The 15,113-nt window shown below is 42.1% G+C and overlaps 1 protein-coding gene across 1 annotated transcript in view; it reads right to left on the bottom strand.

Moving 5' to 3' along the window:
• SEMA3C (semaphorin 3C) overlaps positions 1–15,113 on the bottom strand; it is a 151,061-nt gene that overhangs the window by 18,698 nt on the left and 117,250 nt on the right. Inside the window, exons 12-14 of the mRNA XM_048500305.1 lie at positions 14,505–14,727; positions 2,697–2,785; positions 789–830 (exon numbers count right to left, since the gene is read on the bottom strand). Coding sequence (XP_048356262.1) covers positions 789–830; positions 2,697–2,785; positions 14,505–14,727 — 354 coding nt within the window. The remainder of the gene's footprint in view (positions 1–788; positions 831–2,696; positions 2,786–14,504; positions 14,728–15,113) is intronic.

Consider the following 15,113-nt stretch of genomic DNA (forward strand, 5'->3'; position numbering starts at 1 on the left):
GCTATTCTAGTTCCTGGCAAAACTGCTGGGCTGAGTAGCGTGGAAGGAGGCAAGGGTCATGACATATCTTTCACTGCCTCCTGACCCCAACAGTAAGTCTCTGAGACTTCCCTTGCTTCAAGAGTATCTAACCATGTACAACCCACATTATTTCCCGCACTCTTTGCCAACACACACATTGTCACAGGTAGATGATTATTTTTTTGGCTTCACCAAAGAGTTTTAAGAGATTGTCAATGCCAGACAGACGATGCTCTGGGCCCCAGAAAGAGAGCAGGCAGTGACAGGGTTGTCCAGGGCAAAGTCTCCCCACCCCATCCTTGCTCACTCCAGTGGGTCCTGCAGGATTCACTGCAGTACAGTTGCCATCAAGCGGCTTCCCGTGTGTATTTCAAAAGTCACAACAGGCTGTTGCATTCCCCTCCCCCACCCACAGCAACTGAAAACAGTCCTCACAAGCCAGCAGCAGGCATGAGCCAAATAACTGACGGGGGAAAGGACAAGAAGAAAGTGAGAGTCATTGGGGGTGGGTGGGGAGGGAGGGAGGGAATGAATGAAGGAAGGAAGGAAGGAAGGTAGGTAGGTAGGTTGATGGATCAGGGACAGGGAAAGAGAGAGACAATGAGAGAGAGAAAAAGTGACAAGAACTGTGGGGAGAGGGAGAAAGAAATACAGAGAAGGGCTGGTGGGAGATGGGATTAAGCAAACATGGGGGAATGGGATGGCTGTTTCCAAAAGTTCCTTGTGGCCCTTCACTTGTAAATTAAGTATTATTCTTTTTTATATACCTTTTTAGATGAAATGGCCATTGTTGTTACAGGTGCATTATTCTGCAAGGCAAAAAATACACACTTTTATATTCTCATGATTTTAAGTATGATATAATAACAACAACTTAATATAACAGTATATTCTTATGGAGACATAATTCACACCTCATCGTTCTCAGGGACCGCACAATGTTTGACATCTATAGATTGTCGCAGTCTGTATGCCATATGTGTGAACCCTGTGATGTGATTGCATTAAACTCCTCAACCCAAACACTCAGAGAGTCTAGACAGTCTGAGAAGAACATCCCTTTAAGAGTCACATCACCACTGAGGACAGGCAGCTCACCCCTTCGAACCGTCTCTTTCAGTTTGTCACAAATCCCTGTATTTATGCTTGGGAGATGATACCATACAGCCTTTTCTCTCACAGCTCATATTTAATTAGCCCACAAGCAGGATAAAGGAATATTTCCTGCTCCCGACACCCAGCACTGCATGCAGTTCGGGGCCACAGATTTAGATTATTGTTGCAAAATGTCAGTGTTAAAAATGAGGTGCTGGCCCATTTGACATTTTGTTTGAGTTTGACTTACACAAAAGACACATCAAGCCAATTCAAATGTTGTTCTTTTCCTCCATTGGGTAAAAGGGCACTCCAAAGTGTTAATAGGCATGCCATGCTAAATTACAGAGCTATTTTCCTATTTTTTTTAAAAAAAAATCGTGATAATGGTAAAAGGGTGTAACTTATTCTTCTGGAGCTCATGGATCAATGAGAATAATCACAAGTGAAAAATGAAGTTATGGAAAATCTGGTTTTACTACATTTAGCTACACAGATCTTCTAGAGCTTTACAGATCTTCTGGAATGGAATAGACCAAGCATGGAACAAAAATACACCACAGCCTTTGGGTGGACCACTGGCCAATTTCTGGATGATTTAGCATCTTTCAGTTGTTGTGCATCTACAGTGAATTATCCACTAACATGGATTACAGACTGATCAGCAACACATGAGTCTCCATGTCCCAAAATAAAGACATTAGACATGGTTTAAAATAGGGATTAATTAATACTAATCTTACTCCACTATTAATAAAATAGTGCTAAATGCCAGAAATCAGCCTGATTGGGTTTGCCAGCATTTAGACCACCCACCCTGGCTCTAAGCTCAACACAGCTGCAAACTATGCCTTGCTTTTCCTTGCCATGTGATGCCCTTACATACCACTGGAAGTAAGTCAAGCTACTGGGGTGATTCTGCACCCTCCTCAGAAGGCTGCCCCAAGCAGACCTCAACCCCGGAAGCTGTCTTGGGATAGAAGCTGTTCACTGTTTGCTGTGATGGCCAGGCTAACTCACAACAGTGGCTTCTGCCAGATGAAATGGCAGCTGTACTGGCAAAGCTCTTGGCTACAGGTTCTATTCAATGCCAGGCTTTGACAGTTAAGAATTCTGAAAGCTACCCCAGACAAAGACAGAAGGAAGGAATCCTACAGCTGATGAACACCTTTTTCTGTATATTTGTTGTGTTTATTTGCTGTTTAGAGACTGCCTGGTTGGGGAGAGAAGACAAGGAAGAAGGCTGTCAGTAGATTTGCAATCCCCTCTATGTTGACTCCACTTGTCTCAGGATACTTTTAAAAACTTAACCATCAGAGCCTGACTGACTTGTAGTTTTAACATGAGCATCGACACATTTGCCACTTACACCAGTGGGTGGGCACTGGTTTTGGCACAGGCTGCACTGGCTCTAGAAGTGGGCTTGCCCCCCGCCTCCCGGAATGGGCTCATAGTTTGCTAAAAGATCCACTATTCTTTCATCAAATACATTTCAACTTTGCCAAGCTCCTTTAAATCAAAATTTTCTGTACAAATGAACACACATGCAAGTAAAAAGAATGTGAGTGTGCAAGACACACCTGGAAAACTTCCAGTTCTTCTAATATGAGCTCCCCACTTGCTGTGGAATTGCCGGGTAGGACTACAACCTTCTGAACTGTTCCTTGGTCTGGAACACAGAAAGCAGCAGAGAGAAAACAACAGAAGGAAAAATAAAATGAGATCAGTTGGGAAGACCACAGTAGAGAAAATTACATAATGGATAAAAGAATAGAGGAGATGCCAAAACACACAAAGAGCTAAGGCAAAAGTTCAAAGATCTGGAGCACACACACACACCTCTTGCTCTTTTCATAATTACAATGGAGAACATCTTCCATTGTAGCTTTTTCTTTTTATCTAATAAAAGATGCGTAATTTCTTAAGTAGCAAGCAAATGTTCTTCTAGTTGAAAACTCTTAACAGTGATCACTATAGCACATAATGTATTCTGATACATAAACCCATCTTTGTAAATATTCACTACAATTCCCAATTTTATTAAGGAATTCTATTAAACTGGTTAGCATTGTCACGGAAAAAGCTTTCCTCAGTATGCTTGTAACATGCAATGTGTGATTTTAATAATATTTCAACGTGATAGAATTAAAACGCTCATTGCCCCAGCATTCTGCTCCATTCTGAAATGCAGGGAACCAGTATTCCAAAAAGTGAATCCACCACAATATTGGCCACTTTGTTCAAGGTTTATTCCTAGCAGTATCCACTAGATTTGTCCTTTTTTGCCATAACAACACATTTGCTGTATATTTTCATCAAGCTAGTAACCTCAAGGTCTCTTTTCTACACAGTAACAGCTGTATCATGAAGAGCAATTTTATTTATTTGTCTTTACCTAATTTCCCCTTGAAATCCAACAATCTGGTTCTTTCCTTTTTAGGAATTTGGAGTTTGTTTCAAATTAACTCCATTCTAATAAAAAGAGAAATCTGAAGAGAAGTAAGGCAGGAAGGGAGGTTCCTCACAATTTTGCAGATGCTCAGAGGCAGACAATATCATTCCAAAGTTTCCCACCCCCCTGCTAGATTACCACCCTCCAGAGCATAACCATCAAAAACAGCTGCAAGGGCTGAAGTTACACAAGGGTGGATAGAGATGTAACAGAAAACTACAAAAAGAAAGCAAAGAGAAATAAAATAGAAATTCTCCTTCTGAAAGAGAAAAGGGAATAAAAACCATTGGGTATATCTAAGAAAAGTGAATTGCAGAATAAGGAATTCAATTCCCCATAACAAGACAATTTAGAGGCCATCAGCATACATTTAGTTACAATTCTTTTGCCCCTATATGTATCAATTTATACAGACATCATATGTCATGATATTGGCCATTCACTGAGTTAGAAGAATTCTCACCATCATGCATAATTTGGTCTTATTCACAACACCTTGGCCACATTTGCGTTCAGCCCTTATCCCAGACCATTTACGAATGACAACTCTTGTGGGAACTCATCACTTACTTCCCTCCACTGTGAGAACTGTCCACTTACTCCTACTCTTGGCTAGTTTCTGGTTCATGGGAGAACCACTCTTTTATCCTCTGGCTACTAAGTTTACTCAGCAGCTTTACAGCTGAATTCAAAGTTGTCGGGTAGAAGGCGATGGCGTCCCCCACCCCAAGGGCTTTCCCACAGCACAAAAAACCCTCAAAGGTTGAAAAAGGAAAAAAGCCAAGAATCCTTCCAAAGGGGAATAGAGATAGGCCATAAAAATTGTGGTGTATCTCCACTGGCAGCTCCACCAATGCAGGGGGACAGAGTGGGCTTTGGAGGCTGGCTAAGTTTTGCCCTGCCCCTGGAACACTGGCATAGCTTGGGACAATGTGCTCCAGGGAGGGCAAATCCACTAGCATAAGCCTGTGCCACCTCCAGAAAGGTATCCCCCACACACGTACTCCAGATTGGGCTGCTAGTGGGAAACTGCCAAACACTTTGGGGAAGTGCAACTAGATAATGTTAACTAGGTCCCATTTTCTCAAAGGTCCCATTTGTTGCCTAGGTCTCATTTGCACGAAAAATAGGTGAGGTGGGACAATAATTCAAAGAATATCTCTGTATGGCCTGTTCCTCTACATGGCCCGTTCCTTAGTAATTGCATCACTTTCTAGAACAGATGTTCTAGACTAACAGACCTGTCATTTCTTGCACCTCCTCTGGATCCTCAAGCTGTTTTAAGAATTTTTGTTTTGTTTAATTTACAAAGTATATTTTATGTCAGACTTGGAAAGGTTAGAAAGAACACAGAAACATTTGACTTTTGTCTGTTTTGCTTCTCTCATGACTGGCCACCCACTTTATTAGCACTGGCATGATAATGATGAACTTTGCTGAGGAATTTTCACCAATCTTATCTTAGTCCCGTTGAAACTTCTCCAATGCAGGAATGTTCAGATTCACTATACCTTTTCTCCTCAGATGACAAATGGTACCAGTCCTCGTTTGAACATTATTTATTACCCAGTACTGAAACACAGGAAAAAACTTTGGGGCAGAAGTTGTACACAGCTGACCACACTAGAACAGGGCCTAAGTCGAGTTACATCCTTAGTCCATTGAAGTCAATGGCATTGATCCAGGCTTTCCCCAAGGAGCCTTCCTTCACCCTAAGGAGCATACCTACCACTTAAGTGGTTCTTCCCCCAATGCAACTTCCACTTAAAGTTACCAAGTCTGAAGGATGCTGGCAGGGGATGATGGGAACTGTAGTACATAACATCTGGAGCGCTGCGAGTTTGATACCTGTGTAGCTTAAAGAACCTTTCTTCAACTTAAGTGGCTCTTACTCCAACAGGAGTCCCACGTAAGTTAGAGAAAGTTCCTTAGCCATGAAGAAACCTTCAAACTTTGTTCAGAGGAGTTGTGGGATAGGTGTAGGATTCACTTCACTGGGCTTAGAAATCAGTAACTGCTTGGGATTGTTCTGTAACATTTACAAAGAAGTTAGGCTAAAGATTGTGGGTTTTTACATCAGAAAAAGTATTTTATAAAAAATGCCTTTGGCCCTTTCTGCACTGGCCAACTATCCCAGCCTGGGGGTGGGATTAAAGCCGGTTTGGGTGAGAACTTTGCATGATTCCCACCCCAAAAAACTGGGTCATTCCCACTTAAACCCGTCCAAGGTGGGATATTTGATAATTGCCTGAGATGGCAGCTGCTGATTTTGCCCATGGGGTTTTTTTGTGTGTAAACTTACCTTCTCTCCTGCAGGAGAGGCTGACTGGCTCTCTGGCCCCTGAGGCATCAGCCATGGCCGTGGGGGCCTGCCCCATCATCCCTATGGGGCTGTGCAGGGAAGAAGGTACTTTTTTAAAAAAAGGACGCGCCTCCACGGGGTTACTTGCATGGGAGCGTGCAAATGGCCCTGGGACTGCACCGGGATCAATTATCCCGGCTGCACCCCGCCTCCCCCGGGCCACGCAGAAAGGGCCTTTGTCTCTCTATCTGATGCAGCGTTCTGAACATTCCATCTGGTATTCAATTATATTAATATGGCACATGAAAATGAAAGACTTCTGACTTGGTTTTAAATTAAATGTACACAGCTTGGAAGAAAGGTACTGGGATAATTTAAAAGACTTTGCAGATAGGAACAATCAGTACATTGACCAAAAGCTAAAGGATTGTTCCTCAACTTTCTGCACATAATAAAAAAAAATTACACCAAAATCAATTTGTAGTATCTATTTATAATAAAAAAAATATAGTACAGCTGTAAAACGTTATGAATGGTACACAGATATTGGTCATTTTATTTCCATGGTGATCCACTCCACAAATACTACCCTCAAGACAAGCAAATGCTCTGAGCAATTTGAAGGGAACTAAACTGTTATAGAAAGTTTTACGACGGCAATCCATGGCAATGTAAACCATTAACTAATAAACAATAAATTAACTGTAACTGGAGGCAAAACTGAATTCAGGCACTAAGCTGAGCCACATTTTAATGTTCTGCAGTTTAGCCAAGTGCTTTTCTCTGCTAGCTTCTAAAGGCAAACATCTACAGTTATGTTGAAAGGTGGCTAGACATTGAGGTATAATTTCAAGGCTTTCTGAGTGTTAATAGTATTTTCATAGACATTAACGTCGGGAAATTTGGAGCATCAGTTGCCATGTCAACCAGCATGGTGTAGTGGATTAGGATTTGGGAGGTGCAAATCCCCACTCTGCCATGGGAGCTTGCTAGATATCCTTGGGCTAGTCATACACTCTTAGCTGAATCTACATCACAGAGTTGTTGTGAAGATAAAAAACTGAGAAGGGGAGAAGATTGTAAGCCACTCTGACTAGTCACCAGGGAAAATAATAATAAATAAATCTAATTAACTGGTCAATTGATTAATTGATTGATTTTAGATTACAGTGAATGGTTTGGACAGGGATGTTCTAACAGATGTGTGTGTGTGTGGGGGGGGGGAAGGATTTACAACCAGATTTAGAAGTCTGCTATTGCATTAATTCAAGATTAAAGTGGGGAAAATTTACTTTAAGAATACTTGTTACTGTTATTTTTCAAATTCCTCATAATAATAACATTATAAAACAGAGCAGAGACAACTGTATTATGCAGTTTTCCAGATCCTATGTCAAACCAGATCTCATGGAGCAGGTTTATCCTACTCTCACCCCCTCCCCTCTCCTGCTGCAGTTTGCTAAGCTCCATGGAATTATGTTCTTGGGGAGGGGCAGCAGACTCACAGCAGTAAGAGACTTTATAAGAAAACTAAGTGTTGATACAGATCTGAAACTGTCATATAAAAAAGACAGCCTAGTTCTGTGAATTCAAAGAATGGAGATTGTTTATATCAAGGTACAGTAGGGTTTGTGCTACCAAGGACTTAACTATGGCAGAATGCCCAGATTTTTGACAGCTCCACAGAAAATACCATACATTTTTTTCAATGCAAACCAGTCCAAAGAGAAGATTCTATGCAATACTGCAAACTTCAAAGACTTCAGAACAGACCTATAAAAAGCCCTTCCCCCAAAGAAACCAAGAAGTAAACAAGAGACATCAACTGGAAGGAGAAACCATCCACATCACAAAAACCATCTCTACAATTGTAATGCATGCTGACCCCAATCATATCTGTAGGGAGTGATCTCATGCTTTGAGGTAGTCTCTCAATTTTGTTTTTCAAGCATTCAATAGGTTACGGTTGCAATTATGGGTCAAATATGCATACAGTGCATGCATATAGATCAGGGGATGGCTGATTCCAAGGAAACAGAATGAGAAGGGGGGGGGGCACTCTTTTTAAAATAAACTTTGGTCTAAATTCCACTGGAAACATTCCTTTTATTTGAAAACAGATGAATCTTTATTAGACCTGGAGGAAACTATTTCTAGTTCCTTGTACACTGTGAGGGGTATGCAGAAGGTTCTACAACATCCTTGAAAATTTTCCTTTGTCATTAAAACAAATGAAATATACCACAACATTTCATTTTAGATAAACCAGGGTGCTAATTTAGAGATATGTGGATTTACTCCAGTGGGAAATATTAAACTTCTCAGTGGCTCAGCGGAGGAGCCTCTGCTTTTGCATGCAGAGTTCCCAGATTCAATGCCTAGAATCTCCAGTTAAAAGGACCAGGCAGTAGGTGATGTGAAAGGCCTCTGCCTGAGACTCTGGAGAGCCACTGCCAGTCTGAGTAGACAAGACTGATTAAAGATCATGCAACATACAGATGTGAGATTCCCATAGGGCAGCCACTGTCTGCCTTTACTTCAATAACTGCACTGGTTGCTGATTGAGTTCCACGTGAGATTCAAGGGGTTGGTTATTACTTTTAAAGCCCTACATGGCCTGGAACCAATATATCCGAGGGACCGCCTCCTCCAGTTCCCCCCATCCCAGTTGCTCTGCTCTTCATCAATCAGTTTATTGAAGGTGCAGGGACTCCATGAAGTTTGTCTGTCTTCCCCTAGATCTAGAACATTTTTGTGGCAGCTCCTTCTTGTGCAATGCTCTGTGGGGGGAGATCCATGCCCTGTTGAATTTATCTCAGTTTTGTAGGGTCTGAAAACCAGAACTCTTCCAACAGAAATTCCTCCAGATTAGGCCACTGGTTTGGTAAATAACCCTCCATATAATTGCTGGCCATGTAATTACTGGCCGACTTGATGCCTCTGTCTGACTCATAGTACTGGATACTGTAATATTGAAATAAGTGTTGGTTTTTAATTGAATAGCGTTGTGATATTTATTGCACTGTAAACCACCCTGAGCTTTGGAAGGATGGTATGGAAATCTAATGAATTAATGAATTAATTAAATGAATGTTAGTGAGATTGTCTAGAGGTTTTCAGATAACCCTTCAGATAATCTTGAAATACAATAATTAACACCAGGCACAAATCAACTACTCCTCTTGTTTCAGCAGAGGATTATAGGATGCCAACTGTACTGTTTTTTTAAAAAATGCCTGAATGCTCAGTCCTTTTTCATTGTAGAGGTTGCGCAATTTCTGGAGCAAATAGAAAAGGTGCCCTGTGACACCAAAGGTTGTCCATCAAACTGTCAGGTGTACATAGTGCTTTAAGAGTCTAAGCATATTAATGTCCCAAGGTAAATGCAAGATTGCTAACATTTAGAAAGCCAAGCTGCATGTTCCAAGAACAATTATCTGGTTAAGGGATTTATTTCACTCTTTCTGTAGCCTAGAAAAGGCACACTGTGCCCATTATTAACGCTTGGCATGGAGCAGCTGCTCTGTGCTTGATACCATTTGGCTGTGCACAAAGCTGAGAGAGTCAATTGTGCTCTTTCTGGGGCATTGATTACATGATGAACAGCAGAGGGGTTCTTTCTCTAAATTGTTTGCCTGGAGTCAAAAATCAGTGACTTGTACTGAGATCTCAGTTAGAAGTTCAGTTCAACGATGAAACCGCATACAGACGGGAGGTTGAACAACTAGCCTCGTGGTGCCACTGGAACAATCTAGAACTGAACACACTTAAAACCGTAGAAATGGTGGTAGATTTCAGGAGAAACCCTCCCATCCTACCTCCTCTCACAATACTAGACAACACAGTATCAACAGTAGAGACCTTTAAATTTCTAGGCTCCATCATATCTCATGACCTAAAATGGACACCTAATATCAAAAATGTCATTAAAAAAGCACAACAAAGAATGTTCTTTCTGCGCCAACTCAGGAAGCTCAAACTGCCCAAGGAGCTGCTGATACAGTTCTACAGAGGAATCATTGAGTCTGTTATCTGCACCTCTATAACTGTGTGGTTTGGTTCTGCAACCCAACAAGATCGACACAGACTTCAGAGAATAATCAGAACTGCAGAAAAAACAATTGCTGCTAACCTGCCTTCCATTGAGGACCTGTATACTGCACGGGTCAAAAAAAAGGGCTGTGAAAATATTTACTGACCCCTCGCATCCTGGACATAAACTGTTTCAACTCTTACCCTCTAAACGTCGCTACAGAGCACTGCACACCAAGACAACTAGACATAAGAACAGTTTTTTCCCGAATGCCATCACTCTGTTAAACAAATAATTCCCTCGATAATGTCAAACTATTTATTATATATTTATTATATAATTACTGCACTACTTTTTTCATCATTCCTATTACCCATCTCCTCCCAATTATGACTGTATGACTATAGCCTGTGCTGACATTTCATTTTATTTTATGATTTTACATTTTATGTTTTTATTACTATTGATTGTTTCCTGATTGCTTACTAGACCTATATGACAATCATTAAGTGCTGTACCTTATGATTCTTGACAAATGTATTTTCTTTTATGTACACTGAGAGCATATGCACCGGAGACAAATTCCTTGTGTGTCCAATCACACTTGGCCAATAAAGATTCTATTCTATTCTATTCTAAATTGGGTGGAACTGAATTCTTGGGACAGGAGGCTCCAGGTGGTGAATTGCAGCCTTTAACAGTTTCCCCACTGGCCTGTGTAGTGTAGTGGTTAGAGTGGTTAGAGTGGTTAGTCCCAGCTCAGCAAAATTCAGCTCACCCAGTAGTCTTTAGACAGTCATTATCTCTTAGCCCAGGCGTCTGCAACCTGCGGTTCTCCAGATGTTCAAGGACTACAATTCCCATCAGCCCCTGACAGCATGGCCAATTGGCCATGCTGGCAGGGGCTGATGGGATTTGTAGTCCATGAACATCTGGAGAGCTGCAGGTTGCAGACCCCTGTCTTAGCCTAACCCACATCACAGGCTGAGCACAAAATGGAAGGGGAAATATATACACTGCCAAGACTAAAAAATCTAATGAACTACAGATTTCCTTCAAATCCAAAACTACATATTTGGAAGGTGGCTAGAACCTGCTGTCTGACATACTGTTTCCAGGGCCAATGAGACAGGGATTTTTATATGAGGGAAACACTTAAAGATACCATTGGCATTCTGGAACGGTGTTGAATGACTGGATCCCACAAACCCATCCCTTAGCTGAGGCGTTCTAATATTGAGGAAGAGGCCTTTCCCTGGTGCAAGATGCTCCAGACAATGCTGTATCAGGAGACAGCCCTTACAACTGCAGTAACAGATCTAGGGAGGACCAGAGTGGTCAGACAACCCAGGTGCAACCCTGTGCCATTTGGGGGGTGCACTGGGCCCCTGCCCTCCCCCCAGGAGCAAGCAGCAACAGCTCACTCACTCACTGCACACTCTTACACCTGCTTCTTCAGCTGATTCCTCCCCCCCCCCCACTGCTGCTTACTGCTGCATGCTGACCAGGATGCACCGGTGGCTCACAGCCTGACTGTGATGTTGGGGGTGGGCCCAGGGCACCCAGTGCCTCTGTGGACTACTGCAGCAGCGTGGCAACAGGGTAAGTGACATGAGGGCCCCCAGGCACATCTGTGGGGTGGGTACAGCTGTGGGATGAGGGAGTGGGCGTGGCACCCAGGGGCTTGCCCTGATGGCTGCTTTATGACAGTATGCCCCTGTTCCACTGGAAGAAAGCAAAATGCTGCAAAAGATCTGCAAGATCTAATTCTACATGTTCTTCTCCCCTGAGATGGATCTCAGACAGTGAAAGACATGACTGGCAAGTTCTCAACTCAGCTTCAGGAATTCATCCATATTGTCTAAGCTTCAATGTCACAAAGGAGCCAAGTGCCATTTCTCTTTGCCAAGGGCTGTTGATGCCTCCAGCTTTTATGCTCAGCAGATTTTTTTCTGTCATGGTCCAACCCAGTGACAGTGAGGACTCCTTGGAAAAGGAGGGCTCCCGTGCAGCTAGCCCACAGATGACCAGCAGGGAGATCAGGTACTCCCAGGGGATCAGCAAACCATTAGCATAGAGGCACCTCCAACACCTGACTCTGAGGCAGCCAGGGCAGACCAGCCTCCTGGCCCATCTTTCCAGGGCCACCAGCTCCCCTGGAATCCTGTAGAAAGAGGCTGAGGGCAGAACTGCAGGCACGAAGACACAGGGCATGCCTGGCTTGCCTGGCTGTTCTGCGCAAGCTGCAGGTTGACCGCAAAGATGAGTCTCTGCAGAATGAATTCTGAGAGGCAGGTTTATGCATGAGTTCTTTGTGGGAAAGTTTCCTGAAAGGAAGTGCTGGGCACGGGTGAAATTAGTTCAACCAAAACTGAACTTGCTGCCACCTTCCTGACTGATTCCAGGAACATTTACCCTTGGACTGTAATACTGACTCCTGGATCTTCTCTGGCTTCCCTGACCTGGACTGTTTGGCTACCCTTGTGGAATTCCTTCTGGATTGTTGTTACTTGAGAGTTGAGAAAGAGATGCTGCAACCTGATACTGGCAGCTGACAGGCAGCCAGGACACCTTCCATTTTAAAAATGCATAATCTCCAGTTGCATTTTCCTTGATGACTTTGATTATCATGATCAAATTATCTTCAGTCCTGTTTTTCAGTGGAAACTGAAAAGCAGATAGTATGAAATGGAAACACAGCAGTACACTTTTTGGGTGCTAATATATAGTCATGTTTACATTTCATTTTTAAAATACTGATTATCAAATATTAAGTGTCCTCCACAGTCATGGCACAGTAAATAGGCAAATTCAAAAAAAGGAAGGCTTTGACTCTGAGCACTTAGTGAATGGGAATTAGATAATGGGATGGATGAGGTACTATAAATTGATGCTCAGTCCAGATACTTCTTCTGGGGGAATGAAAATTCAAAGCTTAGGGTGCTGCTTTTTAAGTGCCAGGCCAAAGATTCTAGATCATCCAGACTTTTAACTGAGTTTTATCTCTTTGGCCCCTTCCACACATGCAGAATAATGCACTTTCAGTCAACCTTCACAATTGTTTGCAAGTGGATTTTGCTATTCCGCACAGCTGCAAAGTGCACTGAAAGTGGATTGAAAGAGCATTATTCTGCATGTGTGGAAGGGGCCTTTGTCCTGCTGTCTCCTTGCTTTTTTGCTACTTCTCCTACTTGTTTTATACTACTAGATTTATTGCCTGTTGGTCTAAAAAACCCAATTGTTGGTTTTATTGCTGCTGTTTTGATTTGTTTACTTAAGTTATTTTATTTGTTATTTTTTTAAAATTTTATACTTTAATGGTTTATTTTATGGTGTTAGCTGTGTTGGACAGATTCTGGAGAGTATGGGATACACACTTTTAAAATTAGAAACAAAGATAGCTTAAATGAAAGGAGGATTGGAGCCAATCAGATTTTCCACTGGAGAAAACAATTATTTTCTCCACCCGGTTCGGTCAATGATTTTTATCACAGCTGAATACCAGAAATTGGAGGAAAACAGACTGAAAAGAGAGTATTTACAGCTGTCTTGTTTGCCAGATAAATTTCTGAATGTGAAGTTTTTTGTTTTTATTGCTCTAAACTATTGAGCTTGGAAAATGTGAGGCATTACATTAGTGCAAGACTTTGTAATATTCCATTTGTGCTCTTTGGACATGCTAATGTTGCATGGTGTGTTAGCAGACAACGTATTTGATAGATATCTTAATTAATCTTCCCCTTCATCTGAAATCAGATGGTTACATAGTCAGAATCTGACAAAGGTAAGAAATTTGTATAATTATTCGAAAACTCAGTTCTTAATTATGGGTAAATCCCCACTGGTTCCATAAGATACAGCACCTTTTCATCCTGGTCTCTGGCTCCCCACTGCAGTGTGTGTCTGTTGAGGGGGTCAAAGTTAATCCCAGGATCAAAAACTGTAACTATTTCCATGAGCCCGTGATCTGCTTTGCGGCTCTTTCTGATTGGCTGTTGTGTTGGAGCGGGAACACGAACCCGCGGCCCCACCCTTCTACTTGAGGAAGCTGGGGTTTTTAATATTCTGGCTGCATAGCTCCATAGAAACATAGGATGTCTATTTTTTTAACTTTTTGGCTGTGTTTTTAACTATTTTTTTAACTTTTTGGCTGCGTTCATTGGTACACACACTCAGCACTAGCTCTCCTTCTCTTTGCAGGGTCATGCCTACAAAGCCACAACCAGCACAAAAAAGCCCCCTTTGAGCGCTCTGTGTCCAGCCCACTGTGCTCTGATTGGTGCGTGCCTCCTAGGGTGGGAAAAATAAACCGAAATGTTTTTCTGCTGCCTCCCCACCAATGCGGCCTCAGCCTGCATTTTTCAAAAAGGTGTACCTTCCTGATGGTTTTTGAAAAATGCGGAATGAGGGGGAGAGCGCACACCAGGGTCAGGATGGAGCCAAGTTGGGTACTGAAGCCGTAGGGACTCCTTACCCAAACCGGGATACTTTTACTGTATCACACGATTTTTTGACTGTGGAGATTCCCCCACTGTGTATATGTTTGTTGCTGGAAGTTGGTAAATACATTTTATAAAATCCTTTTTGAAAACTTTTTTTACCTGTTCCAAGAAATAAGACATGGTATCTTCCATCTGCTGCATGAACACGATCAACAGCTATCTTTGTATATTTATAGTCTGTGCCAGTCCGAATTATTAGAGGCCTCCTGTGGACTGGATATATGGAATTGAACATCAAGGGGTGATTCCTGATGAAGGTGACCACATCATCTGGAAACTCCTTGGTTGTCAGTATGTTGGGTGTGAACGCTCCTCCTGGACACTACAAAAGAAGCATTGACAACCATAAGTTAGTTACTATTGACAGACCTTGAGGATATTTTAATTTCTAATCTATTATAATTCCTTCTGACATGCCACTTCCTCTGAGTTTGGAAAAAGTGGACAAACACAGATCAGAAAGTGACCATAGTATTCAAACATTACAAGCTGCATTTAAACATACTTCAGTGGTTTTTAACTTTCTAAAGTCAGATCTATTTTAAATTTGGAGGATCCTACTTGCCAAGTAACTCCATGATGTTTTCTCCTTCCTCAACATGAAACACATGATTATTACATCAGTTAACATTTAAATGTATGTAGGACTGCACTTACCTGTAACTGTTGTTCATTGAATGGTCACCTCTGCAGACAAACATTGGTACT

Source organism: Sphaerodactylus townsendi, linkage group LG06, assembly GCF_021028975.2.
Source record: "Sphaerodactylus townsendi isolate TG3544 linkage group LG06, MPM_Stown_v2.3, whole genome shotgun sequence".
Lineage (NCBI taxonomy): Eukaryota > Metazoa > Chordata > Lepidosauria > Squamata > Sphaerodactylidae > Sphaerodactylus > Sphaerodactylus townsendi.